This window comes from Palaemon carinicauda, chromosome 9, assembly GCF_036898095.1.
Source record: "Palaemon carinicauda isolate YSFRI2023 chromosome 9, ASM3689809v2, whole genome shotgun sequence".
NCBI classification, from domain to species: Eukaryota; Metazoa; Arthropoda; class Malacostraca; order Decapoda; family Palaemonidae; genus Palaemon; species Palaemon carinicauda.
The window spans coordinates 50342695-50360284 of NC_090733.1; the positions used below are offsets into that span (position 1 = coordinate 50342695).

Consider the following 17590-nt stretch of genomic DNA (forward strand, 5'->3'; position numbering starts at 1 on the left):
AGAGATAAATTATTAAACTGATTTTGAATATAATCTTAATAACGTTGGCTTGCATGCAGCTTCCATCTCTCAGCACTAATCCAAGTCTGTTAACTTTAAGATATATGCTCACTGCACCAGCCCATTGCTAATTTCTTATTCAAACTATTAATTTTTAGCAAGCCAGACCAGGTAGGATTATTGTATATGTATATTCCCTTAGAGCTGCAGGATTTCTCTTAATTATTTTGTACAAAATCCTGCCTCCTTTTCTCTCATTACATCAATACATTGGCCAGCCCTAAAGTCCCGATATGGCACCTCCACTCGGTTACCCTACGCCCAACGACAGTCACCTGTTTTGGACGGTGAAGACAGATGAACCCCCGCAACCTAAGGGTCAGCCCCTTTACGCACAAGCCATAGCTGTGACTAGCTGACCGACCTGGTCAATCATTATGTGTAACTCTGGCTCACTCCCCCACCCCCAACTTGACTCCCACCAGGACCTGTCAGGTGGAGATAGGGAAGAAGACGAGCCTCGGAAACCTTATCTACCGAAAGCGAGGATTCATGGGTGGGCTAGTCAAGGGTGCAAACTGTGCAAACTATTCGGTCATCGGCAATGTAATCAAACAAGCTGTGACAGCCATTTGAGGACAAGGGCTGTCTTTCTGTAAGCAGTGCAGGTAAAAACACGTGGCCACTAGTTTTCCCCCATACTAGCTTTCATTAATTTTTACTGGATTTAGGTTTAACTGGCGTTTACATATTTCGGGCTGTGTGTGTGGGATTGTAGGTGCAGATATTGCATATAACTTATGCTTCAGAGACTAACACAGTCTTCGGTCACAGGGCCGCGTGTCCGACCCCATTTCAGTCATTAATCATTGCAGAAGACCACGAGTCTAAGCAACCATATCTTTTATTATTTTGTATTTCTTTTTATTAAATATATTTGTTTGAACCTTTTTACATGATGTTAAGATGTCCGTTCTTTCCATGTAAATTTATTCAATAAAGCATGATTGGGTTAATTACACCGTCGGTATTTTACTCCATTTATTTGATTATGCCTATTATGAATATATAATCTCGGGACAGTATAGCGGATATATTGGAAGGAGTAAGTATAAGTAACTTAGGAATAATAGTGTGTTAGCGGGTGACTTAGTATTGAATTTATATGCTTCCAAGGTAAAGATCCTTATCTTTACCTTTAACTTTACAATACCTCACTGCTCCCATCCATTGCCATTGTCTCAATAAATACTTAATATAAATTTCCTGTCCAGCATCTCACTGAGGTCCCTAGGATGGACCCGAAACAGACCCTGAGGGTGTAGATGACCTTAGACCTGACAAAAAGCTGGAGTAGGCAATCAATTTATTCTCATTTCAGGTGTGAAGTTTTCATGCCTCTGGACAAAGTGCAGATCTTTTGCGTTCAGAGTGAAGGTTCGTAAAGTACGTCATCAAAGTTGTTAACAGGGTGTTTGTGTATTGAGTGATAACCCTCCTTTTCCTCCCCTGCTGATCTTGGCCATGACGTAGGGAGACTTTCCCGGAAAAACTAGTTTCCACTCAACAATTAAATAAAAACACAAATTTCTCCACCCGAGTAGTCCTTCGAACCGGATCCTTAACCTTTGACTTATGAAGCATTAACATAAATCCTGCTTGATTAAGCATACAGTACCTCATTATATCACTTAAATTCACATGCACCAGCCAGTTTGTCGACTATGGGAAGCCCTGACCTTATTTAGGAAGAGAGATTGGTAGTCATTAAGATATTTTGTACCGACCATGAGTTTAAGGAAAGAACAGTGTAATCAGGTTACTTTTTCATTGAATGTTCTCTACAATTTGTCCTAGGGACTTCGCTCTATCTTGAATCTGTTCATGTCGAGTTTCGTTCATAACTAGAAAGTTCCAAGCTGCTTCAACTAAGGTTTTTGTGTTGTTCAGACGACTGTGTTTACTGTTCAACGGAGCACCGGTGTACTCGTTCTGTCACTAATTTTGGTATTTTAACATCTAATTTGTAACATTTTATACCTTAGTTAACATTCCTTTATTTCATTTACCTTCCCTAACTTTCCTAACTAATGTTTCCCGTATGCCTAGCATTTGTCCTTGTCCAACAGAGCGAATTGCCGTACCGTAATTTTAGGTTTTCTTACAAGCGTAGAAACTTAATTTCACCAAGTCTTTTTATTCCATATGTTTGTTCCCAGATAGCAGATCTTGTTCACAACTAAAACTAAAGGTCTCTTATTTTCTGGTCACCGTACGTAACTTACTGTGTGTTGATTCATTATTCAACTATGAAGTTTCATTTGTAACTTCATTGTTTAGCACTTACAAGTGCGACGTTGATTTAAGCTTTATCCCCTGCGTAGGGAAAGTTTTGTGTTCGTCCTCTGTGTGAGGAAAATTTCTATCCTTTTTGTAAGGAGGGTTATGTTTATCCTTCGCGTAAGGAGATTTTGTGTTTGTCCTCTGTATGAAATTTTACTTCGTCCCCTGCATAGGGAAAATTAGTGTGTCCTTTGCGTAAGGAAACTTTGTTTAACCTCAGCAAGAGGCAACGTTAGTCTTCAATGTGAGGAGATTTTTTATTACCTCTGTGTGGGGGAATATATCTTTGTCCGTTTGTAAGTGTAGATTCATTTGTTCTTTTCATGAGTTTTTTTTATTTTTGTCCTTTTAGCGAGAAGAATTTGCTTTACCTCTGTGTGAGGGAAATTTTATATTTGATTAGCCTCTACAAGAGTGCACTCTTATATTTAATTTGTTTCTTTGTGCACCCATTTATATTTTTAATCGTTTGGTTTTCGCTTCAGGGTGCCCGCAACTGTGAAACCGTCACAGCAACAATGTCAGCCTCAACACATAATTTTAATCTTAAACTTGAATCTTTTGTCTCATAAGCCCATGTTTTATACTCTTCCTGAATAGTTATATCCTTCATGTTTATCCCCCTGTATGTATATCATTCCTTTTAGTAAATATTTGGCACATGACCGAGCATCGTCTGCTTTGCTTGGCCCGGTCAGTTTTAATTTTAAGGTAATTTCCCGATTTATATTTTTCTTTTCCAATTAACCATTTTTCCTCCCATTATGAGTAATTTTGAATACTCAATTATTGCTCTGCTAAATTTGTAAAGTTTTGTGTTCACGTTCCTCGATTTTTCCACGGAACTCTGAAAATTACGATTTACCTTTTATTTTACTTGACCGAATCCGTTCATCGCACGTGGTCAATCCAAGATGGCAGACCTCACTCGCTCCCTAAGCAACCCTCCACCAACTAAGGCTGAACCGCTCAACCCAGAGGAGATTAACACGCGGCTTAAGGAACAGGAGTTAAAATTCACATTTGTTTGTGAGGACACAGACTTAGCACTTCTTGCTCTCACTTCAGTAGATTTTCCTAGCATGGGTCCTGAAGCCATGGGACATTTTAAAACTCTCATTGGTAAAGTAAGAGATGAACTTTGCAATTACAAGAACTTCTGGAGTCATTATTACGACAATCCCAATGTTAAAGTAAACTATCCTGTTCTTGCTACCTACTCAAGTAAAATTGAAATTCGTTTTAATAGTGTAATGGCTTATCCTAATCTATTCATTAAACCTGATCAGTTTTGTTCTTCTTCGAGGGCGACACCTTCAGTGATACGTCCCTTTGTAAATGTCATTAATGGTCCCTTACTTAGCACCCCTTATGTCTCAACACGGAGTTCATAATTTTGCATCAGTACCCCCACCTATTGAATCTTCAATTTTAATACTATGTTGCCAACACGGCACACGATTAGTAAATGTGTGCCAGTCCCACCTGCTCTTTCCTCTTTTCCTAACTGTAAGTTAGAGTTTGATCAACCTCAAACCCTTTTGGCTTTACCGCTTTCGTCAGTACGTCCCAGAGGAAATAACACTTGCGGTCTCAACATGGACCCCCTAGTGGTAAATACCACCCAACCTAACTGTGTGTGTGAAGACCAGCAAAGGCCTCTACCGGTAAATTTTTTCATTAATCCCGTATCATCCCATAGACCAGTGCTCACGTTGCCGCATTGTCCTATCCTTAAGCCCGTAGCTTTCGCTCCAACCCACGTTGACGCTAAAACTTCCACGCCAGAATTTAAAACCCAATCTTTCAGTGGGCCAAATGATCGCAACCTTAAGACTTTAACAGTCAGAAAGGAACCTTTTGCTTTGAAAGCGGATTTAGCGAAGATCACACATGTAGAACTAGCACCGGAGATTAGAGCTTGTTTACAATTCACCTTGCTTGAAGACCACGGTACCCTGAACGTCATCTGCTATTTCAATTCAGTTTTAAATTGCGCCACTTTAAACTTTTATTATTTTTTCCAAATCATACAGCAGTAGTTTCCAGGTCAATCCCTTGCTTTAACTTCAAAGCATAAATTTAATTTCTGCCTTGACAATTTGTCACTTTGTTACTACAATCCCCCTGACATCTTTCAGCTCGTGGTGAATATAACTTGTACTCTAAATGCTCCACTTTCGAACGTTTCCCTCCAAGAAGACATCCAAGACTCTCGTGAACAGAATTACGATGTCCCCATGGACCTAGTTTCTCTCTGTTTCTGATTCAAGCTAGTGTCAGATAATTATTCAAATTCTTATGCCAAGAAGGAAGTAACTTTTCTCTCTTTCTTACTTGTCAAATGCAAAGCTTTCATTACACCAGTCACTTTATTTGTAAGAACATATTGTGTAAAACGTTGGATGTCAGACTGGGACTGGGATTTGCCCCCATAATTTTTGATTTGTCATTGGCCGGACTTTTTGCATAACTCAACTGTTATTGGCTCACGTTTTGCATGCTTTATCCTTATCCATGAGGTGGGAAGAATTGTGTACTTTGCTTTTAATCATTTGATTACCCTTGCATCGTACATTTAAAGTTAACACTGCTCATTTACTTATCTTAAAACTTCTGTAATGCATTGCCTGCGGATTCGTTTTTCCCCACATTCATATCCATACATAACCTTAACTTGATTGAATTTAATTAACGCTAACAGCATTTTATTAACTTTAAATGGACGTTGATGTGATGGAAAGTTTCACTCACTTGTTCATCCAGTAGGTTTATCTTGCGCATACTAACAAGTAGTTGAATCACTTTTACCGGAACTATTCTCTCTCTCCTTTCTTTCTCCCCTTATCCCCTGGGTGTGAAGAATTTGTATTTTGTTCTTGCTCCCAATATTATAGTTACCCCTTAAACTTTTGCTCCCACACTTTATGTTTTCTTTATCGAAACATCAGAACTATTTTAAACTAACTAAACTTATTGACAATAGCGTACGCCATGTTCGTGACGTCACAGAGTAGACACGCACAGCAAAAGCCTTACGCCGGCGTACGGTGGTTCTTTCCTCAAACTACGTGTGTTCGGATAAATTATTAAACTGGTTTTGTTAATTCTAAGATGTATGCCCATCGCACCGGCCCATTGCTAATTTGTTATTTAAACTATTAATTTTAAGCAAGCCAGACTAGGTAGAATTATTGTATATTTATATTCCCTTAGAGCTGCAAGATTTTTCTAAGTATTTTGTACAAAATCCTGCCTCCTTCTCGCTCATTACATCAATACATTGGCCAGCCCTAAAGTCCTGATATGGCACCTCCACTGGGTAACCCCACGGCCAACGACTGTCACCTGTTTTGGAAGACGAAGACAGGTGAACCCCTGCAACCTAGGGGTCGGCCCATTTACCCACGAGCCATAGTTGTGACCGGCTGACCAACCTGGTCAGTCATTATGTGTACCTCTGTCTGAAACCCTCCCCCCCCCCAACTTGACTCTCTCCAGGACCTGTCGAGTGGAGATAAAGAAGAAGATGAGCCTGGGAAACCCTATCTACCGAAAGCGAGGATTCCATGGGTGGGCTAGTCAAGGGTGCAAACTGTGAAAAATATTTGGTCAACAGCAATCTAATCAAGCAAGCTGTAACAGCCATATGAGGGCAAGGGCTGTCTTTCCATAATGAGTGCAGGTAAAAACATGTGGCCACTAGTTTTTCCCCATTTTAGCTTAGATTAATTTTTGCTAGATTTAGGTTTAACTGGCGTTTACATATTTTGGGCTGTGTGCGTGAAATTGTGTGTACAGATTTTGCATGAAACTTTTACTTTGGAGCCTAGCACAGCCTTGGGTCACAAGGCTGAGTGTATGACCAAATTTAAATCATTAACCATTGCAGAAGACCACGAATCTAAGCAACCATATCTTTCATTACTTTGGATTTCTTTTTATTAAATTTTGTTTGTTTGAACCTTTTTCCATGATGTTAAGATGTCCATTCCTTCAATGTAAATTTGTATCATAAAGGAAGATTAGGTTGATTACACCTTCGTACTTCTACTCCATCATTCACTTGATTATGTCTATTATTATTATATAATCTCGGGACAGTATACCGGATATATTGGAAGGAGTATGTAAGGCTAGGTAACTTAAGAGTAATAGTGTGTTAGGAGTGACTTGGTATTGAATTTATATGCTTCCAAGGTAAAGATCCTTATCTATAACTTTTACTTTACAATACATTACTGCTCCCATCCATTATCATTGTCTCAATAATTACTTAACATAAATTTGTGTCCAGCATCTCACTTAAGTCCCTGGGACAGATCCGAAAGAGAGGCAAAGAGTGTAGATGACCTTAGACCTGACAAAGCTAGAGTAGGCAATCAATTTATTTTTATTTCAGGTGTGGAGTTTTCAGGCCTCTGAACAGAGTACAGATCTTTTGCATTTAGAGTGAAGGTTCGGGAACTACGTCATCAAAGTTGTTAACAGGGTGTTTATGCCTTGAGTGATAGCCCCCCTTTTCCTCCCGTGCTGATCTTGGCCTTGGCGTAGGGAGGTTTTCCCAGAATAACAAGTTCCTACTCAACAATTGAATAAAAACACTGATTTCTCCACCGTTTTAATTGGTTACTTAAATTATGATTAATCAATTTTTGCAAGTCAATATCAAAATGAACATGAAGCTACCCTTGTATTAAGATATGAGTTTGTAAAACTGTAAATATCATAATGGGTTTTCTATAACAGACAAAAGTTGATAAAAATAAGGCTGCCAGAAATAATTACGTTGATTGAATTTTTGTTTACGTTATTCGATGAAATATGGTAAAATGATACCTGTAAAGTGGCATGGGGCCGAATGTAATTTTCTATGTGATTTCAGTATCTGCTAGTGATTACTATCCTTGGGAAATTATCATATTATGAAATTGATGTCCATGGTGTTCTCTTTGTTTGCAAATCTTTGCCAGGTGAACGTGTAGATATTGTAGGCTGCACTCCAGCTGGTAGCACTGTTTGTTGCCAGACCCTTTCCTGTGGTTTTCATGCTTCTGACGACGTCAGATGTTACTTTCACCACCTATTGGGATCTTGTATCACTCTTTGCTTGTCGGGCATGCCTGATATTGTGGACAGGACAATTACTAAAAGAGGACTTGTATCTTTAAATGGATATCTAAAATTAACCTTTCATCTAATATTATTTACGTGGATAGAGGATAGATATATCAAAACATAGGAACTGTGTTAAAAAGGTATACCTCTATATATTATAACAATGTATAAAGCAATGTCCTCTGTTAAAAAAAAAAATACCTTATTTAATTTAAACAGTTGTATGTAGGCATATCAATAAGAACCAATATCTATAAATAATGATAGTCTCCAAAGGGTATCCAAAAATATTTACCCTCATCCCTCGGTTTAGCACTGCTTAAATGATTGAATAATTAGAAACTGACCTAGTGATCTATGATGATGACTTTATCTAGGTAAACATTCCTAACAAAAGGCTAAGATATGAATACGACCCATGAAAAATTCTTTTGTCTTAAATCAAATGTTTCTGTTCACATCATAGGTGTTCCATTCACTCTGTAATCACGATATATCTGTATTTATTTCACTTTGGGTCATACGATATTAATAATATTTAAATACCAGCTTGGCTACCTTCTTCTATTAGTAGTGTAATGTATTCACTATTGACCATCGCCCCCCTCTCTCTCTCTCTCTCTCTCTCTCTCTCTCTCTCTCTCTAATCTGTTAAAAACAAAATCCCTCTCACTCTTACATGCATGTATATATATTTCGAAACACACACGAATATATATATATATATATATATATACACTGTATATATGTATATATATATATATATATATACATAACATACATACATACATACATACATATATACAGTGTATATATTTATATATATATATATATATATATATATATGTATATATATATATATATATATATAGAGAGAGAGAGAGAGAGAGAGAGACATACATATACACACATATATATATATATATATATATCGATATATATACATATATATATATACATATATATATATATATATATTTATATATTTATATATACATATATATATATATATATATACAGTATATATAATTTATCTATATATATATAATTTGTATTTATATTATATATATATATATATATATATATAATTTATCTATCTATCTATATACATATATATATATATATATATATAATTTATTTATATATATAATTTATTTATATATATATAATTTATATATATATATATATATATATATTTATATATATATATATGTATAAATATAAATATATACATATATATAGATATATATATATATATATATATGTATATATATATATATATATATATATAATTTATATATGTATATATATATATATATACATATATATTTATATATATATACATATATATATGTACATATGTTTATATATATATATATATATATATAACTATATATATATATATATATATATATATTTATATATACACACACTCATATATATATATATATATATACTGTATATATATATTATCATCATCATTATCATAAGCCACAACTAGTTGACTGTAGAATAAACACCTCAGACATGTCCACCTATGCCAGTCCACACACGCAAACTTTCTTAGTTTGATGATCCATCGTCTTCTGCTTCCTTCCAATCCTTCATTTATAAATTCTAGGGTCCCATTCTGTTATTCTTAATTTCCATATATTATGTAATTCTCATCATATATTCTGCTCATGCCAATATTTTTTTCTTACATGTCGTTATGATATCCACTACTTTATTTTTCTCTAGTATCTATGCTGATCTTTTTCTGTCTCTTATAGTTATCCCTATCAATGTTCTTCCACATAGGTCCCAGAATTTTATTTAGCATATGTTCTAAGGCTTTAGTAAGCTATGAAGTTTCATATGCATAGGTTAAAACTGGTAAGACCATCTTATCAAATACTTTTTTTTAGAGAAGTGGTATTTTACTTTTCATAATCTTATCTTTTTAAAGCTCTCTATCCACCGATTTATCTTTTTCTAATTTCAGTCTCGTGTCCTGGGGAAGCACTTACTGCCTGTCCTAAGTACGTATATTCATTACCAATCTCTATAGGTTCAACCATAATCCTTATTTGTTGACTATACATTTTAATTGAATATTATCTTAGTTTTACTCATATTCATTTTCAATCCTCTATTCATACTGTCTACACAAATCTTTTACCAGTTTACAGTTGAACAGAGCTATGTCAACAGCAAATCTTAAATTTTATGGTATTCCCCACTAACAGTAATTCCTATATTTTTTCAATGTATATTTCTAGTAAGTAATTTTAGGCATGCTGTGAATAATATATTTACTACATATAGAGAGCTATTGGATCCTTTGACTGGACGGACAGTACTACATTAATCTTTCTCTCTGGTTACGGCTCATTTTCCTTTTGCCTACACATACACCGAATAGTCTGGCCTATTCTTTACAGATTCTTATCTCTTCTCATACACCTGACAACACTGAGATCACCAAACAATTCTTCTTCGATAAAGGGGTTAACTATTGGAATACAATTGTTCAGTGGCTACTTTAATTTTGGTAAGGGTAGAAGAGGCTCTTTAGCTATGGTAAGCGCCTCTTCTAGGAGAAGGAAACTCCAAAATCAAACCATTGTTCACTGGCCTTCAATAGCGCCATATCGTCTGTATCATGGTCTTTCACTGACTTAGGGTAAAGTTCTCTTGCTTGAATGTACACTCTTCCTCTTATTTCTCTTCCTCGTGTTTTTTAAAGTTTTTACAGTTTATATATGAAAGATTTATTTTAATTTTGTCATTGCTTTTAAAATATTTTATTGAAACTGTTAATTGCTTTTTTTTTAGATTCATTATTTCTATTCCTCACTGGGCTATTTTCCCTGTTGGAGCCCTAGTGCTTATAGCTTCCTGCTTTTCTATCTAGGGTTGTAGTTTAGCAAGTAATAATAATAATAATAATAATAATAATAATAATAATAATAATAATAATAATATGTGGTACGTAGACAGTTACTTTACGTTTATAAAGTGGCTTCCAAAAATCGAAGATAGTTCTCTCCTGACGAACTGCCTTACAGTCAGTTTTCATAATTACAGCAGAAATACTTTTATTTTGCTCTCTATATTACTTGGTGTCAACGCGTGTTTCGAATCATTTCACGACCCTTCTCCAGGACTACATTGATGTTTGGAATTACAATTTGATATAAAGATAATGGTGGTGAAAATTTTATAAGAAAAATATTTGGAAATCCGAAAATGGTTAACAAATTTACGGATTAAAACTTTAGGTTTTTTAAATATAAATGTGAAAATTCAATATCATTTTATATACATATATGACTTTCAAAAGGCTTCACCAAATTTCATAAGAGTCATGACTCCATCCTTTGCAGCCAGACCGACAATGGTTTTTCTGGAACGCCATCTCTTGTTCAAAGCAGACGAAATTGTGATGATTACACGCTCCCTCAGAAATTTGGTATATGATTTGCACTGATCTCATACTCAATCCTATTTGGGGTAGCGCCTTCCTTATGACAAATTGTGGTCTCAATGCTCCTGCATCTTCTCTGAAATTACAGTTTTTGCACTCTTATCCATGGCGGTTATTCTTCTCTCTCCGATGCACCTCGAGCTTTCAAGGTTTTAAATGGGTTGATGCAGAGCTTTCAAAACTGGACTCACCTTTACAAGGCACCTTAGGACATGTTAGATGGGTTGATGCAGAGCTTTCAAAACTGGCCTCACCTTTACAAGGCACCTTAGGACATGAAGCTTACTCGTTCCCTCAGAAGTTCCATATTTGAAGATTACTTTGGTCCCTAAATCCAGATCCTTTGGAACCGTATCACTCTCCACAACAGGTTGAACTCAAATCCAAAACTAGTGAGAGTAATTTTTCTAAAATTTTAAATGATGATAGTAATTATCATAATTATTTGCAATATGAACTAAATATCAGAATTAAATGAACACAATCCCATTGATCAAAAAAAAAAAAAGAAAAAAAAAAACAAAAATTCCAGTGGATTTTCAGATAAAGATATCCCTGTGGACCACCCTTATGACCATCGGTTACAACACTTGTAATTAAAAGGTGTGACATTCCCTGGGATGATATTTTTAATAACCAGTACCATTTTAAAGTCATTTAATTTATATACATACATGATGCACCGCCAAAAATATTTTCGATACTCCTATGAAATGTAGCTTACCTTGATTTCCTTATAGAAAAATGAGAGAGAGAGAGAGAGAGAGAGAGAGAGAGAGAGAGAGAGAGAGAGAGAGAATCACTTGACTTCATTAGTTCAGGATTGATTACGATTATTGCAAACGCCAACGCGAGAGGCTAGTGATGGCTTCTCCACCGCGTTAACTTCTTGTACGCTTCATTATACTTCGCAATGGCAAATGTCGTAAGGCTTCTTATCCCAGCTCCTATTCTATAACTTCGTTAATGAATGAAACACCATTTGAAAGAACTGGTGTAATAACTAAGGATTCCTTTGAATAGGTTAAGTTGATATGTTAGCCTGACTGTGCAAGTAAATAGAAGGTACTTGAAAATCTTCGTTTAAGAAGGGATATGTAATATATTTATTAAAAATGTTGTCTGAAAAAAGAACAATGGAACTAAATAACAAAGCTGCTGTTTATTATTTTTATTATTATTATTATTATTATTGTTGTTGTTGTTGTTGTTGTTGTTGTTGTTGTTGTTGTTATTTATATTATAGTAGTAGTAGTAGTAGTAGTAGTAGTAGTAGTAGTAGTAGTAGTAATAGCAGTATTTCCCTAAATAATCAATTGAATTTTAAACTTACGAAAGTTTTTATCAAAGTATTTGGAGAATTTTCAATGTTGTTTTATCACAGCTCAAATAAACTGAATATCTGTTTTCTTTGTGGTTACACTTTGTTATTATATTGTAAAATTTTAAAGCTGGAATTCCCCCAAATAAATTTATCAGTCATAGACTTTGATTTTCCTAACTTATCTGGTATGCGATTATAAACATCACTACTATTGTGACACATTATTCTAAATCATAATATTCAAAATATAGCACGTTACTTTGACTCTAAAATCTCAAGGAGGTTTTGAACTTTTAATCATTCATAATTATAACAGCAACACATATTTGACCTCACACATTTAATACTTTGTTATAATTTCCATAAATTCCCCGTTTACAGTGAGATTCGAAAAGCCCTGTCATAGCAGCATGAATTTACGCTGGCAAACGTCTTTCAGAAGTTAAACTCTTTTGATGAAACGTGTTCAGTTGAATAACAGGAACTAATAGTACGTGAATTATACCGAAATGTCTCTTGTCTTTAAGCCTTAAATCATATTTGTTGTGGCCTTCAACCATGGAATTCTGCTTATCACTTTGTCCCGGCATCCTGCTAATTTGTTCAGATTACCATACTCTTATGCTGCAGCAACAGTGCATGTTGTCTCACTTTTTGAATGAAATATAAAATCTTGGTAAAATTACTGTTTTCCTCAAAGCCAGATAATTTATTTCTTTTCTAACCTCGCTCTTACATCTTCTCTTTATGATTCATGTAGAAATTATTGATGATATATTAACGTTTGTATTTTATTAGCCCGATTTTTTTCAAAGGCCCAATGAAATCTATCAGGCTACACAAGATTTACTCCCTTTGTGATTTCCTTTTTACAAGACATTGTGGTAGAAATACTCGACCTTTTATTATCGAGTCCTGCTTAATTATGGGTACGTTGAAAAAATGGTGAAACATTATCCTAATACTTATTCAGTTTAAGACTAATAATTTAGCTGTAGTTTTGGAATCCTCGGAGTTTTCTCTTTCATTGTATATTGATGATTTTATGATCCCTAAGAATTAAGGATATCACCGTTCTATACGATGAGTAAGTGATCAATTTCACCCTTCTATTTTTCAAATCACTTATTCTCCGCAATTGTGTTTTGAGCTTACGCATAGAATATATCTTATCTCATCATACCTCCCCATCCTTCTCCTTTGCACTCATTTTTTTTAACACAATTTATAACTCATTTTTTTTTTTACTATTTCTTATAACTCAAAATTTTTAAACTAAATTTGTTTTAGCTCAAATTTTGAACTCAATTCTTGGATGGAGTAATGAAAAGAACATATTTTTAAAGCTCAAACACATTAACTTTTTAAACCATGAAAAATTAGCATAGATAATTTCTACCGTTACCGGGTTTCCCTGTTAGATCGAACCAAGTTTCACGAAAGAGATTTTATAGTTTTTCTATACAAAATAATTATACCAGAATTTTAACACATGATAAACTAAGCAAGTGAGTTTTTACACCATGAAATATAAACCAAGTTTGAAGTATTTATGACAATTTGATCTGATGCTATAGCCAAACAGGGAGTAGGTTGGTTGGCACCAGCCAACCGTTGAGATAGTACCACCTGAGAGTTATGGGGTCTATTGACTGACCAGACAGTACTACATTGTATCCTTCTCTCTGGTTACGGTTCACTTTCCCTTTGCCGACACATACACCGAATAGTCTGGCCCAGGGATGGGGAACCTGCGGCCTTAAGGCCACATGCGGCCTTCTGGATCACCAGGTGCAGCCTGCTATGGCCTTTTGAAATATATACATAGGCTATATATATATATATATATATATATATATATATATATATATATATATATATATATATATATATTTATTTATTTTTGGACATTGAACATTTTGTCTAAAATCTTTATGGAGGCGCGCACACACACACACACACACACACACATATATATATATATATATATATATATATATATATATATATATATATATAGATAGATAGATAGATAGATAGATAGATAAACACACAAAAGGAAACTTTTTTGTGTATAGTGATGTCCCTCCAAGAGATTGGTAGCATTTTTCTTCAAATTCAGTGAATCTAAACTTAAAGCAACTAGTTACAGTATATATAGGCAACGTATCCTTGTACGCTACACTAGCCTTGTGGGAGTGAGTTATTTCATGTATAATACAGGAAGAGTTCCTGCCTCGTCCGCCTCCTCACTGTGGTCATTGGTCTGAGTAAGCAAGAGTAACTACGTACTCGACTCAGTAATTGCACTGTTGCATTGTCGTGGCTTACTTCATATAGACTTGTTTTGTAAGTGAGTTAGTTATACCCTTATTAGAAAGTGTACATCTGCAACTGCGTGCATTAATTTTACAGACCATTTAATTGTTATGACAAAATTAAAGATACAGTTATCGCATTCTTGCTAATTATGTTAGACCGAGTGTACACTATTCAGTCAAAACGATCTTTAGATAAGACACAATCAATCGAAGTCCGAAACCACGTTCTTGGAATCTAGGCCATGAATTTAGGAATTGCCATTTTACAAGATTGGCAAGCATCGATATTTGATATTGATTATACAACAATTATTTAATGATACATAAGACTAATCACAGAACAAAAATATAACTATTCTATATTATTATTGTTGTTGTTATAATAATAACATAACATAGATATGGATGTAAATTTATTGATGTCTTCTCTAAGATTGTTTTGTCTGGGACAGTGTGCGTCTGGCCTAATTCATTATCAACCTTTTTTATGCCTTTTCAGAATAAATACATTTCTTTTAGACCCCCAAATTATGTCAAAAAAGTTCAAACGGACTTTGAAAGAAGAAAACAGGATCTTTAATGAAGAATGGGAACTGCAATATTTTTTAGTGAATACTGCGGGCAAATGTCTTGCTTGCTTAATGATACTGCAATTGTAACGGTTAAAAAAATCAATGCACAGCAAAAACTAGGCTCTTCACAAAGACAATAAATATGCCAAATTAAAGGGTGACCCTCAAAAGATAGCGCTGCAGAAACTGAAAGATAGTAAACAGAAGCAAAGACAATTATTCCAGTCTATGTTACATCAAGGGAATGCTACGACAGAAGCAAGCTATAAAGTTGCATATTTGCTTGGAAAAAAAGTAAGCCATTCAGTGATGCAGAACTCTTTAGAAGTGGTAGGGTGTATAGATCCCGATAAAGTTAATATGTATAAAGAGGTGCCTCTTTCAAGGACTAATACAGATCGCCAGCATGAATTGGCCTGTAATGTAACAGAACAATAAAAAATGTAACAGAAAAAGAGAATATATATTACTCAGTAGCTTAGGATGAATCAACAGATTCCACGGATTCAGCACAAGTATTGTATTTTATTCGTGCTATAACAGATGATTTTCAATTATATGAAGAATTGCTTGCTTTAGGCACCCTTAAAGGAAGGACACGGGGCATAGATATTTTTAACAACTTCAAAGAACAATACCATAAAATAGGACTGAGTTTGGCAAATTTGGTAAGTGTGTGCACGGATGGTGCTACTGCTATGATGGCTAAAAATGAAGGAGAAATCAAAGAACCAAATGCACTGATTTCTTTTCTTTGTATTTTACAACAGCGAAATCTATGTGCAAAATCTGTAACTTTAAATGACGCTTAGCAAAATGTTATAAGCATTATTAACTATTTTCGAGGGAATGCCTCAAAGCATCGTCAATTCCGAAGCAGGCTGATGATGGATGACGAAGTAATTAGTGTAGATTTGCCATATCACTCAAAAGTACGCTGGTTGTCGCAAAGGAAAGTATTGATCAAAATTTTGTCTTCACGAAGGCAAATTATTGACTTTTTAAAAGAAAACAACAAGTATTGTTATTTATCAGATCCCAGTTTTTACAGAGATGTTGCCTTTTTATGTGATGTGATGTCAAAACAAAATGAGTTAAATAATCAACTGCAAGGCAAAAATAAATGTATATGACATGTAGCAAAAAATTCAGGCATTTAGAAAGAAACTGTTGCATTTCAAGTCCCTTTTGGCTCAATCAAAACTTTCAGAAGAACACTTTCCCTAGCTTACGAGAGTAATGAGTGGAACTGAGGATATCTATGGACATTTTAAAGAATATGAGTCTGTTTTAGACACATTGATAGAAGAATACAATAAAAGATTCAATGATTTTGAAAAGCATAGCATCACACTGAAACGTGCTTTTCAACCTCACATAGTTGATGTTTCAGAGGCTCCTGAAGAGTTACAAATGGAGCTTATTAAAATGTCTGAGGATAATATCCTGAAGTCTCGTTTCGACAAGAGAGAAAACCCCGTGGAAATTAGGGAAAACGCGATTGAATATCCTCGTCTTCATAAACATGCACGACGATTGATTTCCTGTTTTTCTTCAACATACTGTTGTGAACCCACATTTTCGTACTTGGCGCAAATCAAGAATTCACTGAAAACTCAGTTGACAGATGAGCATTTGGAGGACTACTTGAGACTAAGAACCACTATGCTAGAGCCTGATATCAAAATGCTTCCTCAAAAGAAGCAAACCCAAAGAAATCATTAATATGTATATGAAAAATGTACATGCTTGCTAACTGTATATTGAATATTTGAAAAATTTCACATCCTCGATGCTTATATGATATAATTTCATGATATTATTCCTTTACTTGTTCACTGAATACAAAAAAACCTTCTTTCTTAATTGAAATAATTTCCTTATTACTTTGAAAATTTTTTACATAAATGAAATATTTGAAAATTCTATGTTTTCGATATTATTCATTTACATATTACTTGTATAAAAAGTACATACTTAAATAAAAATATTTAAAATATTATATTTTCGTTTTCTATAAACCTATCTTTTTCATTAGATTACTAATAAATTACTGAAGCGATTAAATAACTTTACAAAATTTCTATGCGGCCTTTATGAGGGATGATGAATTATAAAATGGCCTTCATGCACAAAAAGGTTCCCCACCCCTGACTCTGGCCTATTCTTTACAGATTTTCCTCTGCCCATATACACTTGACAACACTGAGATTACCAAACAATTCTTCTTCACCCAAGGGGTTAGGTACTGCACTGTGATTGTCCAATGACTACTTTCCTCTTGGTAAGAGTAGAAGAGACTCTTTAGCTATGGTAAGCAGCTCTTGTAGGAGGACACTCGAAAATCAAACCATTGTTCTCTCGTGTTGGATAGTACCATAGCCTCTGTACTTAGGTCTTCCACTGTCTTGGATTATAGATGTCTTGCTTGAGGGTGCACTCG

General features: G+C 34.6%; 1 protein-coding gene across 1 annotated transcript; it reads left to right on the plus strand.

Moving 5' to 3' along the window:
- Positions 1-16386: 16386 nt before the first annotated feature.
- LOC137646401 (general transcription factor II-I repeat domain-containing protein 2B-like) lies at positions 16387-16872 on the plus strand. The gene has a single exon (XM_068379501.1). The coding sequence runs from the start codon at positions 16387-16389 to the stop codon at positions 16870-16872; it is 486 nt and encodes a 161-aa protein (XP_068235602.1).
- Positions 16873-17590: the final 718 nt, after the last annotated feature.